Here is a 15,321-nt window from a genome sequence, read left to right as displayed (position 1 = left end):
TATTCAACATAAAATTTTCACTAACAAAATAAACAAAAATACTAGTTACTTTTACAATATAGATAGGGATAGAATAGATTTTATTTTTAAAGCCAACTGCTATATGGTGAAAGCAATTGGACATGTTTCAATTTTATTTTATTACATATCTTTAATGATGTTAGACTTAGAAGAGCCCATTATATCATACACAGAAATAGAGGAACTGTAGCGGTGTTGATTCCAAATATCTGCAAGAAAGCTGGGGGGAAAAATACTCAGAGGAATGTTTGGCATATCAAATATATATATATATATATATATAGGGAGAATTCACAAAAAAAAAAACAAAAGACGAAGGCAGGTGGTGTAGATAACAAACAGAAGTATTAGTATAATGCTCAGGAAGTGAAAAAGTCTTTAACGTTTCGAGCCTAGGCTCTTCCACAGAAAGGAACACAGAAAGAAACAAGGAGAGAAGTCTCAAATACACTGTAATACAGTGAGCTTAAAATCTACAATTAACTAAAATTATCTTTTACTCTTTTACTTGTTTCAGTCATTTGACTGCGGCCATGCTGGAGCACCGCCTTTAGTCGAGCAAATCGCCCCCGGGACTTATTCTTTGTAAGTCCAGTACTTATTCTATCGGTTCTTTTGCCGAACCGCTAAGTGACGGGGACGTAAACACACTAGCATCGGTTGTCAAGCAATGCTAGGGGGACAAACACAGACACATAAACACACATACATATATACGACAGGCTTCTTTCAGTTTCCATCTACCAAATCCACTCACAAGGCATTGGTTGGCCCGGGGCTATAGCAGAAGACACTTGCCCAAGATGCCACGCAGTGGGACTGAACCCGGAACCATGTGGTTGGTTAGCAAGCTTCTTACCACACAGCCGTAACTATTAAAAATAAAAATTTCTTTAAGGATATTTATATGTTTACAGCTTTGTTGACTGAGCCACTGGGAGTTAAGTATCTTGATTATGAGATTGCTGGAGACAAGCTATGAACCATTGACACTTTGGTTTGGAGTCTATTACTCTGTTAATCAGGTTTCTTTACTTTCTTCTTTTGAGAGAGAGAGAGAGAGAGATTGGAGCAGAAAAAAAGGAAGAAACTAGATAGCTGAAACAGGAAGCAGCCCATCAAGAATTACTTCTTGATGGGAGAGATTAGATTTTGCTAAAGAGTGGCTTTGTTAAATGAGATAACTACTAAAAACACTCACTAAAATTTAAAAATGAATAAGACACAAATACCAGTAAATATAAAATACACGCACACACACTCACACCTATAGTTATCTAAGAATCCATAAGTCAGGTAAAATAGGCACTCGTACAGTTATATAACAGAGCGGGTATATTAATCTAAGTATACAGTACAATAGATCTATAGGGATGGCTTCCATACCTGCCAACCCTGAAGAGCACCATGTATTAGATAGCCACCTTGTTATCCAATGTGAAACCTATTTGTAAGATTGGCTGAAATGGATCAATAATACTTTATACTTTGATTAATATAAGGCGGTGAGCTGGCAGAAACGATAGCATGCCGGGCGAAATGCGTAGCTGTATTTTGTCTGTCGTTACGTTCCGAGTTCAAATTCCGCTGAGGTCGACTTTGCCTTTCATCCTTTCGGGGTCGATAAATTAAGTACCAGTTACACACTCGGGGTCAATGTAATCAACTTAATCTCTTTGTCTGTCCTTGTTTGTCCCCTCTGTGTTTAGCCCCTTGTGGGTAGTAAACAAATATACTTTGATTAATATATATATATATATATATATACTTTATTTTAAGCAGCAGAAAATTCAACAAAATCTGTTACTCTGAGTTTCTCGTTGCCGTTCATCAGACAGTTTTTGCTAGAACTGTCTGATGAACGGCAACGAGAAACTCAGAGTAACAGATTTTGTTGAATTTTCTGCTGCTTAAAATAAAGCATATTACTCTACCACTGGTATTTGAGTACTCTTTTTTCCACCTTGTTTCACATTTATGTGTTTACTCTGGTATATATATACATATCAAATATAACTCACCTTCATCACATTGAAGAGACTCTCCTGACCAAGGCCATCCTTCTCTTTGAAGAAGTCATGGTCTGGGAATGTGCGTGCAATATCCCTCCTGATCAGCTTCTCACTCGGGGAAGTCTTCTTCAGGTAGTCTACATAGCGTTCTTTGGCAGGAGAATCATGAACGTTAAGCAGAAGCTGCCAGGCAAGTCCTCGGAATGGGTGAGGTATGCCTTTCCTTACTAGTTCCTGAAAAATACAAAATAGTTCATATTAGAAGTTGAATGCTTCCATTTTTTTCCTATTGGAATCTTTGAAAGTAAATTACAAAACAACACCCCACATGCACTGTAAATTGGTCGGCATTAGGAAGGATAACCAATGCCAAAGCTAACACAAGAGCATGACGCAGTTGTTGGGTCTATTGATCTTATCAAACCATCCAACCTACGCCAATATTGAACAAGGATGTTAAATGATGATGATGATATTTTAAGTGGGTTTTTTTTTTCAAGAGGATGGGGAAAATTGGCAGAGAATCTTACCAAGGAACTAAGGTTAATATAAAATACTGAGAAAGACAAAAGAATTTTTTTTAATGGGAGTGGGGAGAAAAGGTTAAACGTAGGAAAGAGAAAGAGAGGAGTGATAAATAAACAAGAAATTAAGATACACAATTGAGATGAGATACAACAGTGATAAAAATAAAATGCCAAGACAGGGATGTATCAACTCACAAGGCTTTGGTTGACCTGGGGCTATAGTAGAAGACACTTAGCCAAAGTGCCATACAATGAAATCGATCCTAAGACCACATGGTTAGAAAGCAAACTTCTTAACCACACAGCCACAACTTGGGCTATGTTTGAAATTTGCTTTTGGAGGTTCAATCTAGGACTGAAAAGTGAATACATGTGGCTGACAAGTTATTTATAAATTTGTAATTAGTTAGCCATATAACTATTTAAAACACTTTTAGGTTGTAAATTCCCATAGTCTGCTGGTTGGTCAATATTTTATGTCTAAATTTTAGTAGTACATCGGAAATGTCACAAGTAAAAAACAATCGTATTTTAGGGTACAAATGTCACTTGGTTAATTCCAGTTTTTTTTCTTTTCCGAGAAATGGATGATATAAACTACCTTTTTAATATATGTTATCCACTTAACAGGAAAAAAACCCATAAGCTGAGCTAGGAGGGGAGGGGAGGAGTGTTGTGTGCTTTGTGAAGCCTTAGTGATCAGTAGGTCATAGAGACATCCTTAAATAGCAATTTATGCATGGAAAAGATAAACCAGGATATTGAGCAACACTTACTTTCATAAGAGTGTCAATAAACTTTTAGTAGTAAGTATGATGTCAGTTTAACTGCTTCTTGAACATCAAGGACTGAAAGGCTATACTTAAACTCAGTTACATGGCATTAAGTAGATTTGTGTGTGTTTATGTCTAAGATTTTGTGGGTATGTGCGTGCGCACATACATGTGTTATCAAATCTCTCTTTTGAAATATATGGACTGCAACTGAGAAGTGTTTGGAATATCTGAGACAAACAATAATTAAAGAGGTAAATTCGGAAACAGTATTGAGTCAAATACTAAACTACCTACGGGGCTCCATTCTGGATTTCTTTGTAGGTTGTCTCCTTTCTGCAACCCTGGATAGGGGCCCATACCAGGTACTGTCAGCTCGTGTCTTACATTTTCAGTGGTCTAAGGACCTTGTAATGAGCGAATGCTTTAAAAAAAAAAACTGTATGATGGTTTGATAGGTGCTGACCAATCTTCAATTGTCTGCTTTGGTGTGGCTTCTATGGCTGCATGCCCTTCCTAATGTCCAGAGTGTGCTGCATGGGTACCACCTGCATGGGTGCATGTATGGAGCAGTGGCATGAGTACATTTACATGGTACTAGCACCTGCAAAAGGCATGCCTGTATGTATAGATAGTCGTGATTTATTTAGCTTGATGTGTCTTCTCAAGTACAGCAAATTGCCACAAGTTCTGGTCACTTGTTATCTTTTCAGTGAGGCCCAGCATCTGAAGATCCTTTCTCACCACTTCGTCCCAAATCTTCCTGGGTCTATCTCCCCAAAAAGTTCCCTCCACATTTGGAGATCGGCACTTCGTTAAGCAGCTATTAATAAAAAAGCAAGGTGATCATGACTGAAATGTCTGACAATTATTCTCCTTGATTGGTGCTAACCTGGAGTTTTAAACAAGAACAACCCAATGCCACTTCTACTGCAATAACACGAAATTAGAATAGGCACAGACATACGGTATAGGCATAAGCATAGCTTATAGGACAAGAATGGCTGTGTGGTCGAAAAGTTTTGTTTCTGATCACTTAGTTCCAATTTCAGTTCCACCACATAACACCTTGGTCAAGTGTCTTTTACTATAGTCCAAGCCTGTCACTAAAGAGGTGAAGAGAACACTAGACAGCACAGGCCCCTCGCTATTCAAAAGTGCACCCTCAGATTCAGAAAATGTAGTTTACAAAAATCATCCTGCAATAGATGCAGGAGTGGCTGTGTGGTAAGTAGCTTGCTAATGAATCACATGGTTCCGGGTTCAGTCCCACTGCATGGCACCTTGGGGAAGTGTCTTCTACTATAGCCTTGTGAGTGGATTTGGTAGATGGAAGCTGAACGAAGCCCATTGTATGTATATATATATATGTGTGTGCGTGTGTCTGCGTTTGTTCCCCCCCACCAACATCACTTGACAACCGATGCTGGTGTGTTTACGTCCCCCATAACTTAGCGGTTCGGCAAAAGAGACTGATAGAATAAGTACTAGGCTTACAAAGAATAAGTCCTGGGGTCGATTTGCTCGACTAAAGGCGGTGCTCCAGCATGGCCCCAGTCAAATGACTGAAACTAGTAAAAGAATAAAAGAGAGTAAAGAGTAATACATTTCTTGAAGTCTGACTAATTTGTCTTAACCCTCTAGCATTCCAATTTCTTTGTCAAATGTAATGCTTATTTATTCACATTGCTTTGAATTATTCATGTATTATCTAGTAGCTTCAAGGTTTCAATGGTGGGTTGGTATATTTTTAGAATGGCATTGTAGGATATGTGGGAGAGGATTGGATGTGGTCAGTTTTAACATAAAACAGGTAGAACATTTTGGTCAGAGATGGCCAGATTAAATGCTAAAAAGTTAAACCAGAAATTTTAAAATAATAATATATTTTAGAATAATCCTTTCTACTAAAGGCATAAGGCCAGAAATTTGGGGATGGGGGTGGATTATACCAGTACTTAATTTATCAATTGGAAAAAGAATGAAAGGCAAAGACCACCTGATTTCCTGAAGGGGTGGGGTCGGGTGAATTTGAACTCAGAACCTAGCAACAGACCAATGTTTAAAATGATAAACAAGATTTCACTGAGAAATGATAGAAATACTGAATGGAAAAAATAAGACCACAGTGTTGATGGAATGTAGATTTATATACTACTGGTGCTCTGAAGAATACATACACATATGTACCTCCCCAACACACACACACACCTACAAGCATACATACACATACATATAGATGAAACAAAGAGAGGAGTGGAGAAGGTAAAGCTGAGGTCAGTGTGATGAAAGGGAGTGCCACTGATGGTCAAAGGAATCCCATTAAGCAGATAAGTCAGTCAGGGGTGATAGCTGACAGGAAAAGATAAGCAATGAGTATAGGTAGCAGTTAGGGGAGGAGGAATCCCCCCTCTCTGCCTTTTGTTCTTATTCTTCTCCCACCAACGTTTTAAATCCCTGGCACTACTGTATGAATTGCTTTTGTCTGTTTACAATTTATTCATTTACACTTTATCAATACCACTTCAGATTCCATCTACAGACACACACACACACTGCAGTTTGTTCCAGTGCCATTTAAACCCATATATTGACCACCTTAACATTCCAAGAATAAAATACTGGTCAATAAAACTCCCCAGAGGAAAGGAAGAGAATGCCACTCAACTGTAAATGAAGACAATATTCTGCACACACATGTATATATGTATATGTACACTCAAATACATGCACACACACACATACACATTTATGTATAAATACGCACACACAGATACATATACACCTACAAACACATTCACTTAGACACTTGAGTGCTAGCATTGAGAATTCCATGTTCTTTCCTCAATTGTCACTGAAAAATTGTAAGAAGTTCTTCAGATTTTCTATAATTGTATTTTGCCCTCACAACTTGAACTATCTTTCTGATCAAAATTATGCAAAAGCTTAAAAATTTAGAGTCAGAATAGTTGTTTTGGCTAGTTTTTGAGAAAATTCTCAGAACACTATTTTCCAAAATAATAACTATTAATAGTCTGCTTTTCTTTAAAGCAATTTTATTCTATTTTGCTTGATTAGAAAAATTGTATTTTATTAAATTAAAAGGCAATGAAACAACAAGTTTTCAGTCAGAAATTCTAAAACCTCCAAACTTGCGAAAATGAAATGACCGAGATTTCTTCCATTTCAAATAAACCACAATTTATTGAATCATTACACCACCCTTTAACTTCTTTAGTGGCTGATTTTATACAACTTACAGAACATGATGTGTTAACCAAACTGGATTAGATATGCCATATCAACCAAAATTATCAGTGTATCCTTAAACAATATAGTTAAAAAAAAACACTTGGATTTTTGTGCTTCATGGTTCAATGGCAGACTTTTGTTAGAATTCTCAGTTCTGTTTAAGACTGCTTTCTGCTATCGTAGTCATTTTTGTATATCCCAGAATGTTGACAATAGTTTTAAAGTTGAAGGATATACCAACTGGCACAATGCTTTATTAAAAAAGCAAAGCTTTTTGCAGGCATGAGAATTCTGCTGCACATAAAAATGCTATGAAAGTTTGGGGTGAAAGGCAGAAATGTAGGACAACCAACCAGAACATATCTACAATGGTGAATGAAAACCAATACAATCTATTGAAGAAGTAATTCAATTTTTATGTGTTAATGAATTTGCACATTGGGGTGATCACAATGAAAATATTGCAATGTCTTGACAAGATTATTGAAAATGAGGTTTCCAGGCTATTTTTACGGCTCTTTGAATATACTCTTACAAAAGATTCCAAACTAAAAGAAATATTTTCAATGATACCTAAAAATGGGTTGTACACATCGCTTATGTTGCAAAATGAAATTATACAACTTATGAAAGATGCTAATTTGAATGAGATGAGTGACGATATTCATCAAACAGATATCCCTTTCTTTACAATTAAATGTGATGGAATTCGTGACCCAACTAATACTGAAAATATTTCAATGATTGTGAGATTTGTAAAAGCAGGGGTCATGCCAGAAAGTCTTATTGCTTTCACTGTGTGCAATGACTCTAATGCTGAAAGTTTGGATAATGCAATTATTCAGAGTATTGAAGATCCTGGGCTAAAGCCAGAAAGCATTTTATCTCAATGCTGTTATGGTGTCACAGTAATGTCTGGCTGTACTGGTGGTGTTCAGAAAATAATGCAACAGAAAATTGGAAAGGAAATTCTGTATGTGCACTGCTTCAATCATTAGTTGCATTTAGTTGTAGTTCATGTACTGAAAGAGATTTGTAGCTTATAAAGCTCTCTTTATAACTTTCTGTGTAGACCAAAGTTGTTTGCTGCACACAAAGGTACATGTTTGAAGTGCATATTGGAATTATGATGGCCAGGGCATCTAGCAGCAGTTATCGCTATACTTATTAATCATGAACACAGTGCAAGTGCTTTAAGATACAGAACACGGTACTATTTAAGAAGAGTGCGCACTTGCGCATCCATGCTAGCTAGTCGTGACTAGTCGATCCTACAACAACTACCTAGCGTGAGTGTGTGTATGCAAATTAATAGATGGGTTTTTTTTAACAAAATAATTTTTTTACACAAAATTTGTTTAAAAAAAGACCCATCTATTAATTTGCATACGTGCACTCGTGCTAGGTAGTCATAGGATTGACTAGTCACGAGTAGCTAGCGTAGATGTGCGAGTGCGACCACTCTTCTTAAATAGTAACCAGAACACAACAGTTCTGACATAAACATCAGAACTGAGGCTACCAATATTTTAAACAAATTTATCTTCATTGCTATTCTTCTTGACGAATAGGAGAATAGACAATGAAAGATTTCAGAGCATCTTCTCTCAGGCTAAGACATTTAATGTAGAAGATGATTGTTCTATTCTTCAATGTACACAGTTCCAGAGTATATTATACAATAATCAGTAACAATTTCAATGCTGGGTCATGAAGATTGTGATAATGAATATGTACTTTTTAATTGTATATACCACAGTGTTTTTGATAACTATTTGATAATTTCAAAGTTGCTTTAATGAATGCAACACAAGAATATTTGCAGCTATAGAAGCATTCAGTTTATAATTTCAAAATAATTTTTGAAATCCTTCAAAATTCAAATTCAAAAAGTAAAAAAAAAAAATTTGTGCATGCGCACAGCTTGATTCTAGATTGAAGTATACCATGTAACCAGTCATAACCTTCTTAGTTTTTAGTATTTTCAGAAAACTTTTGCAAATTTCTGTTCTACAAACTCTATCTCATACAATGATATAAAAAAAAGAGTTTTTGATTAAAATTTTTTCGTCCTTCATCATCATTTAATGTCCGTTGTTCATGCTGGCATGAGTTGGACAGTGTGACAAGCTGGTGGGGTGGGACTGCACCTGACTCCAGCATGATTTGGCATGGTTTCTACAGCTGGGTGCCCTTCCTAATGCCAACCACTTTACAGTGTGCTGGGTGCTTTTACGTGGTACTGCATGGACACTTTTACATGGCATTGCAGAGGTACTTTTACATGACACTGCACAGGTGCTTTTACAAGGCATGCTTTGCACCACCTGAAGGACTGGTCTTAATACTTATAGGTGCTCAAATTAGACTTAATCTGTATCAATTGCACCAGTACTAGAGAATCTGAGGTCATTACTGGGATCTATCACAGTAATGTTAAAAGGGTATGTAAAAGAATTTATTTTAACAGCATATTTTCTTCTAACTAACTAAATTTGAGTACACAATATAATTGCTTCTCAGACGTGCTTTGTACTTTTTTTTGCTTAGAACAGTGCTTCTGATTTCTTTTAATTACTAAAAATTAAATTGCTGGAAATTTGATGTCTTTGAGGTCGTTGCCAGTACCGCTGGACTGGCACATAAAAAATACCATTTGAGCATGGCTGTCGCCAGTACCACCTGACTGGCCCTCGTGCTGGTGGCACGTAAAAGCGCCCGAAACACTATTGGAGTGGTTGGCATTAGGAAGGGCATCCATCTGTAGAAACTCTGCCAGACCAGATTGGAGCCTGGTGCAGCCATCTGGTTCGCCAGCCCTCAGTCAAACCATCCAACCCATGCCAGCATGAAAAGCAGACGTTAAATGATGATGATGATTTTCTGTTAGTAAATATGTTTTTCTTATACACACACACGGACTCAATTTGCACATGTGCACAGCTTAATTTGAATAAGAAATAATAGTTGTTACCCAAGGACAAAAATTGTGTTAGTGTAATATCACAAACAGAATTAAATGTGAAACAAGTTACCTTCAAATTGGTTGGCTTCTTCTTTAAGTTATCCCATTCATTTACAATTCTACCCCATGTTTGCCAGAGGTTTTCGGAAGCTGAAGAAGAAAAGCATAAAAATCATAAACAGATTGCAAACGAAAAAGAAGAACAGTAAATAATGATAAATGTTAATTATTTCATCATTATAAACAAACACAGTGGACTTGAAGTTAACTAATCTCTCTTATCAATGCCTATACACTGAAATTTGATTTAGGGAAGTTTTTTTTAAACATTTATAAACCATATGCTCAGACATTCATTGGTATAGAATTGTAAAGTCCATAAAATTAAATTTTAAATTGCTTGTTGTTTGCTTTGTTTTTCTTATCTTCACTTGGCAAACAGTGAAAAAAGTGGCAGTGAGAGATCAAAACAAAGAGGGGGATGAGAAAAGAAAGGGATGAGAGAGAGAAACAGAGAGACATGTTGGGGGTGAGAAATAGATACATAGAGCAAGAGGAAGAGAAAAGATGTCCTGCAACAAATTTAACATAGGTATTAGTGGACTTTAGTACTTTACAGGTGTATACATATTCTCTGTAGCAAGAAAGGAAAAAGCAAAGTTCATAAAAACACAAAAGTTATAGTAGCAACAAGTTGATAACAGGACCCATTTAATGTGGAGTTACATCAAAATAAAAATAAAATAGATCTAATCACACACACATTTTATATATATATATATATTTTGAATATATATGTGAGCAAACTGGTAAACGTTACTAATTACCAATATATAAAAATACATAAATTTATTTGAAGTATTTAGATGTCAAATTTCTCCCTGACTTTTATTTCCTACAATCTATTCAAAATTTCAAAAGCTGAACATGCAATTAAGGACCAAGAAATTTCAGTTCAAATAATAAGAAAATGCTGAATCTATCACACAAACACACTAAAAAAAACAAGCACATGTGGTCACACTCAAGTATACATACACATTCACTTAAAATACACAGATACACACAAATGCATACATATTCACTCAAGCGCATACATGGTCGTCCAACCACAAATGCAATCATATACACAAAAAACACAAATGGTCACTTAAGCACACACATTTACAGAAACAGATATGTTCAAACACACATATACCTATGCACAGGTTCATACAAACATATCTTACTTAGGATATGGCTCTTGATAATATTAAGAAAATTAAAATCATTTTTTTTTTTACAAACGCACAGAAAAACGATCCTGCAGCAGACATGTCAGTAGGTATGATATGATGAAGGTTTTGCTATCAGAAACCTGTTGATTCACTAGATACCATTTAAAAACAACCAGCAAAATGGAAGTGTACTTTGGAGTTAGTTGTGGTTGATGTATGTATGTTGTTTTTCTCTCACTGGTCTCTCTTTCTCACATTGTCCTCAGCTTCTGGAGAGGTGGTAATATGAACCAAGATGGGGAGAATTGATTTGATAGCATTCGTTACACCAAACTGATTTACTGATTAGAAAATGTGCTGAAAATCTTTCTTTGTAAACTGATTCCATTGGTCTTTCACTTGTCTAAGAGTAATGAGTATGTAAGAGAGAGAGAGAGAGAGAATGTGTATGTGTGTATGAAGGAGAATGTGTGTGTGTGTACCTATGTATGTAGGGGTAATCTGTTCCATGTGTTACAATGTGTATGTGAAAGTATTTTACAGTATGAGTGTGTCTTTTCTATATGTTAACAAGTATGTGTGTAGGTATATATATATATATATAATATATATATATATAATATATATATATATAATATATATATATATATAGTGTGTGTGTGTATATTTACCTATAGGTTTGTGTGTGAAAGAGAAGCTGTGAGACTGACCTTTGGTTCAGTTGTCCAAATTTCTAAAAATACCACTCCCAGCATACTGTGACCCCTTGAAAAAAAGTCTCCAATTTCATGCTTGAAAGACACCCACCCACCAGAGCAATTCAAACCATTATTTCAGTGTTACTGTGTAAAATACAATCACACTCACTCTCTCATACACACAGTTAATGACTGGTGCAAAGTTCAGTTTTCAATTCTCTATAGCAACTGAACTGTTCAGTTTTATATTTGCCTGAAGGGCAATACAGATACCAATAATATGTGTATTATCACTACAATTTTTAGGGTCAGATAGAATTTGTTGATGCAGATTTTGTATGTGTAGGTCACTGGATGACATGGATCTTTTCGCTTTGACCGGCAGAGTTTTAAAATAATTTCTTTGTAACTAAACACTTTTAAACTTCGTATACTGGTAGAATGTGTTTACAAAGCATCTTTTTCTCTTGGCTTTCTTGAGAAAATTGTGTGGTTTGTAAGATATTTGGTCTTTAATTTCTTGCATTTCAGCAATTTCAACCAATCAATGACGTCTATTGAGGTGAAAACGATTTCTGTCGTAATGTGTCAACAACATTTATTTCCAGTGTCATATGAAATTGTCCCTGTTATTTATGAGAAAAAAGATACCCTGTGGCCATAAACTGAGGGGTCACTCGTAAATAGAGCTGGCTAAAAATACCGTTCCCTCTTTGGTGTCCACCCATAGTTATGACCCTAGTATCGATCTATTGCATTTCAATCTGTTTTAGGGTTAGGGGTGAGGGGAAGGATATCTTTTTTTCTTCAGAAATGTAAATAAACCCAATCTGTTTCTTAAACAAATATATAATATGTAATATGTGTATCTGTGCAAAAGAGAGGAAAATTAAAACTGCATATGTTGTGAACTTAGAATATGTGTTTATTAATAAAAGTTTAATAACGATAATCTTATATTTATACGAACGTAACTGATATGAAATATGTCATAAATGTAATCGACTTAATCCCTTCCCCCAAATTTGTGTGTGTGTGTATGTTTGTGTCAAGTATCACTGTCATACAAGTGCTGTTTGTTTCCAATCCACTGTGAAAATATATCCGGGTCAAGGAGAAATATTACTTCGCTTGTAAAAAGGTATGGGTTGGTAACAGGAAAGGCATCCGGCTGTATAAAATCTGCAGCAACAAATTCTGTCTGACCCATGCAAGCATGGAAAAGTAGACAATAATTCGATGATGACAGTAAACACATCATCATCATCATCGTTTAGCGTCTGTTTTCCATGATAGCATGGGTTGGACGGTTCTACTGGGGTCTGTGAAGCCAGAAGGCTTCATCAGGCCCAGTCAAATCTGGCAGTGTTTCTACGGCTGGATGCCCTTCCTAACGCCAACCACTCCGTGAGTGTAGTGGGTGCTTTTTACGTGCCACCCGCACAGGTGCCAGACAGAGCTGGCAAACGGCCATGAACGGATGGTGCTTTTTATGTGCCACCGGCACGAGGGCCAGGCGAGGCTGGCAACGGACATGAACGGATGGTGCTTTTTACGTGCCATCGGCACGAGGCCAGTCGGGGCGGCGCTGGCAACGGTCGCGAAATGGAAGGTTCTCTTACATGCCACCGGCACTGGTAACACATCTGCAATTTCCATGCACACAAATATATTACCAATCATTATCAATGTTCTACTGCCTACTATTAAAGGTATCCCATAACCATGTGATGAAAGGGATGTATGACAGGGGTACTCAGTATACACACACACAAATACATACATATACAAACATGTATAAATACACATACATATAATGCACATAGATATATTCATACATATATACATACACAAACATACGTATGAACACATATACTTACATAGATACACACGCACGCACACACAAACACACACACTCATGTATATACATATATATGCGTGCATGAGAGTCAATGATTTCAGTGACAGTTTATTGTGAAGGTGGTGTTAGGAAGGGCATCCAGCTGTAGAAATGTTGCCAGATCAGACTGGGCCTGGTGCAGCCTTCTGGCTTCTCAGACCCCAGTTGAACCGTCCAACCCATGCCAGCATGGAAAGCGGATGCTAAACAATGATGATGATGATGATGATGTAGATGACCATCAAGGCTCAGTTCTCTCCAATTCATCATAGTCCTACAGGTCATCACAACTGAGTTTTAAGACTGGCTCTCTATAGAAAATCCTATATGCTGATGATCTACTTCCCAGAGCTAAATCCATAGTGGAATTAGTTGGCCTATGACTCTCTCCATAACTTTTCATCACCTGATCCAACAATTTGATATTTCTGTAGTTATTTTTTATCTAAGGCATCACCTTTACTGTTGTAGCCATTGACTATTGTACTGCTACACCAGTCATTGGGTATGACTCCTTTGTGTATCACCTGATTTACAATACAGATGACTAAACCATAACCTACACCAACAGATATTTTAAGCATCTCAGTGGTGATTCCTGACGGGCCAGAAGCTTTCCCTGTCTTCATGTCCTTAATTGCTTTATCTACCATGGTACCATCAATCTGGGTAGCTGGTCCCTCAATTGGATCAACATTTGACAGATTCTCCTCCTCCCATTCATTCTCTGTATTCAGCAGTCTTTCATAATGGCATTTCCAAGTCTCTTTCTTTGCAGAATCATTAAATCTAAGCGCACCATCATCCATGCGGAAACATTTATCTCCAATGACATCACAATTTTCTCTCATACATTGCCTTGCAATCTGGAACACTTCAATTCTTTGGTCCTCACGTCACTAGACATAGGCAAACTTCTTCTTCTTTCCTACTTCTCCCTTGGCTAGATATACTTGTCTCTTAGTTCCCTTTTGGTTATCTGATATAGCTCCCTGCTACCTCCACTCTTCCATGTCTGTTTCTTGCTCTAATGGCCATGTCTATGGCAACGTTCAACCACCATGTTACCCTAGGTCTGGTTGGGACTTTGCACCACCCATAGATTTGGTCTGAGGCACTCAGCAAGCTATCCCGCAGGAATTCCCAGTTGCCTTCTATGTCACAAGTTTGTAGCAGGTAAAATATATATATATACATACATACACACATACATATATATATATACACATACATACATATACACAAAGTTAATCCAAACATGAAAACACAAAGAGAAAACACAACAACGCGAGGACGTGGAACAAGTATAGTGCTATTGGATGCTCAGGAAAGGAAAGAAAGAAGGAGGATTATATACATATATACATTGGACATTTATTTCCAATCACTTCAATTGTTTCTCTGCAACATAACTCTCTAGGTGTGCAGGTACTTGATTATGTAACCGTTTCTCTGCATTATGAGACCTAGTTGTATTTCCTCAGGTAATATTAAAATATTGTCCCCGTAAGTTCAAAGCTGTTTGCCAACAGACCTTCAGCCACATCTTTTGAGAAAACTCAGTAACTACTACTAACTGCAGGCTACAACAGACATAGAGGATGCTCTTGAAGCCGAAAATTTTAACTTACGGAGAAAATGTTTACATATTGCCTGAGGAAACACAACTAGATCTCACAATGCAGGGAAATGGTTGCCTAATCAAGTACTCTCACACCTGGAGAACTACACCGTATAGAAAATTTTGTAGTAATTGAAAATGAATGTCAAGCCATATTCCTAGTTGACAACTATCTATTCACACATGACAACAGTCCTAATGCAAACCTGGAAGTATGTATAATAATACTACTGGATAGCTCAGAGTGAAATCTGAAGGTGGACAGGCTTTATACTGTACTCTATTATGTTCTTAACAGAATATACTATATATATATATATAGTTTGCAAGATTCT

The 15,321-nt window shown here is 36.7% G+C and overlaps 1 protein-coding gene across 4 annotated transcripts in view; it reads right to left on the bottom strand.

Moving 5' to 3' along the window:
* The window catches only part of LOC115216482 (EVI5-like protein), a 331,037-nt gene that overhangs the window by 132,146 nt on the left and 183,570 nt on the right, over positions 1-15,321 (bottom strand). For all 4 annotated transcript variants that reach the window (XM_029785910.2, XM_029785902.2, XM_029785918.2 and 1 more), the window contains 2 exons: positions 9,621-9,700; positions 2,043-2,267 (listed from right to left, as the gene is read on the bottom strand). In XM_029785910.2, coding sequence (XP_029641770.1) covers positions 2,043-2,267; positions 9,621-9,700 — 305 coding nt within the window. The remainder of the gene's footprint in view (positions 1-2,042; positions 2,268-9,620; positions 9,701-15,321) is intronic.

This window comes from Octopus sinensis, linkage group LG1 (assembly GCF_006345805.1).
Source record: "Octopus sinensis linkage group LG1, ASM634580v1, whole genome shotgun sequence".
In the NCBI taxonomy this organism is placed as follows: domain Eukaryota; kingdom Metazoa; phylum Mollusca; class Cephalopoda; order Octopoda; family Octopodidae; genus Octopus; species Octopus sinensis.
Note: the sequence above shows the minus strand (reverse complement) of the source record. Positions and strands in the feature narration are given on the sequence as shown.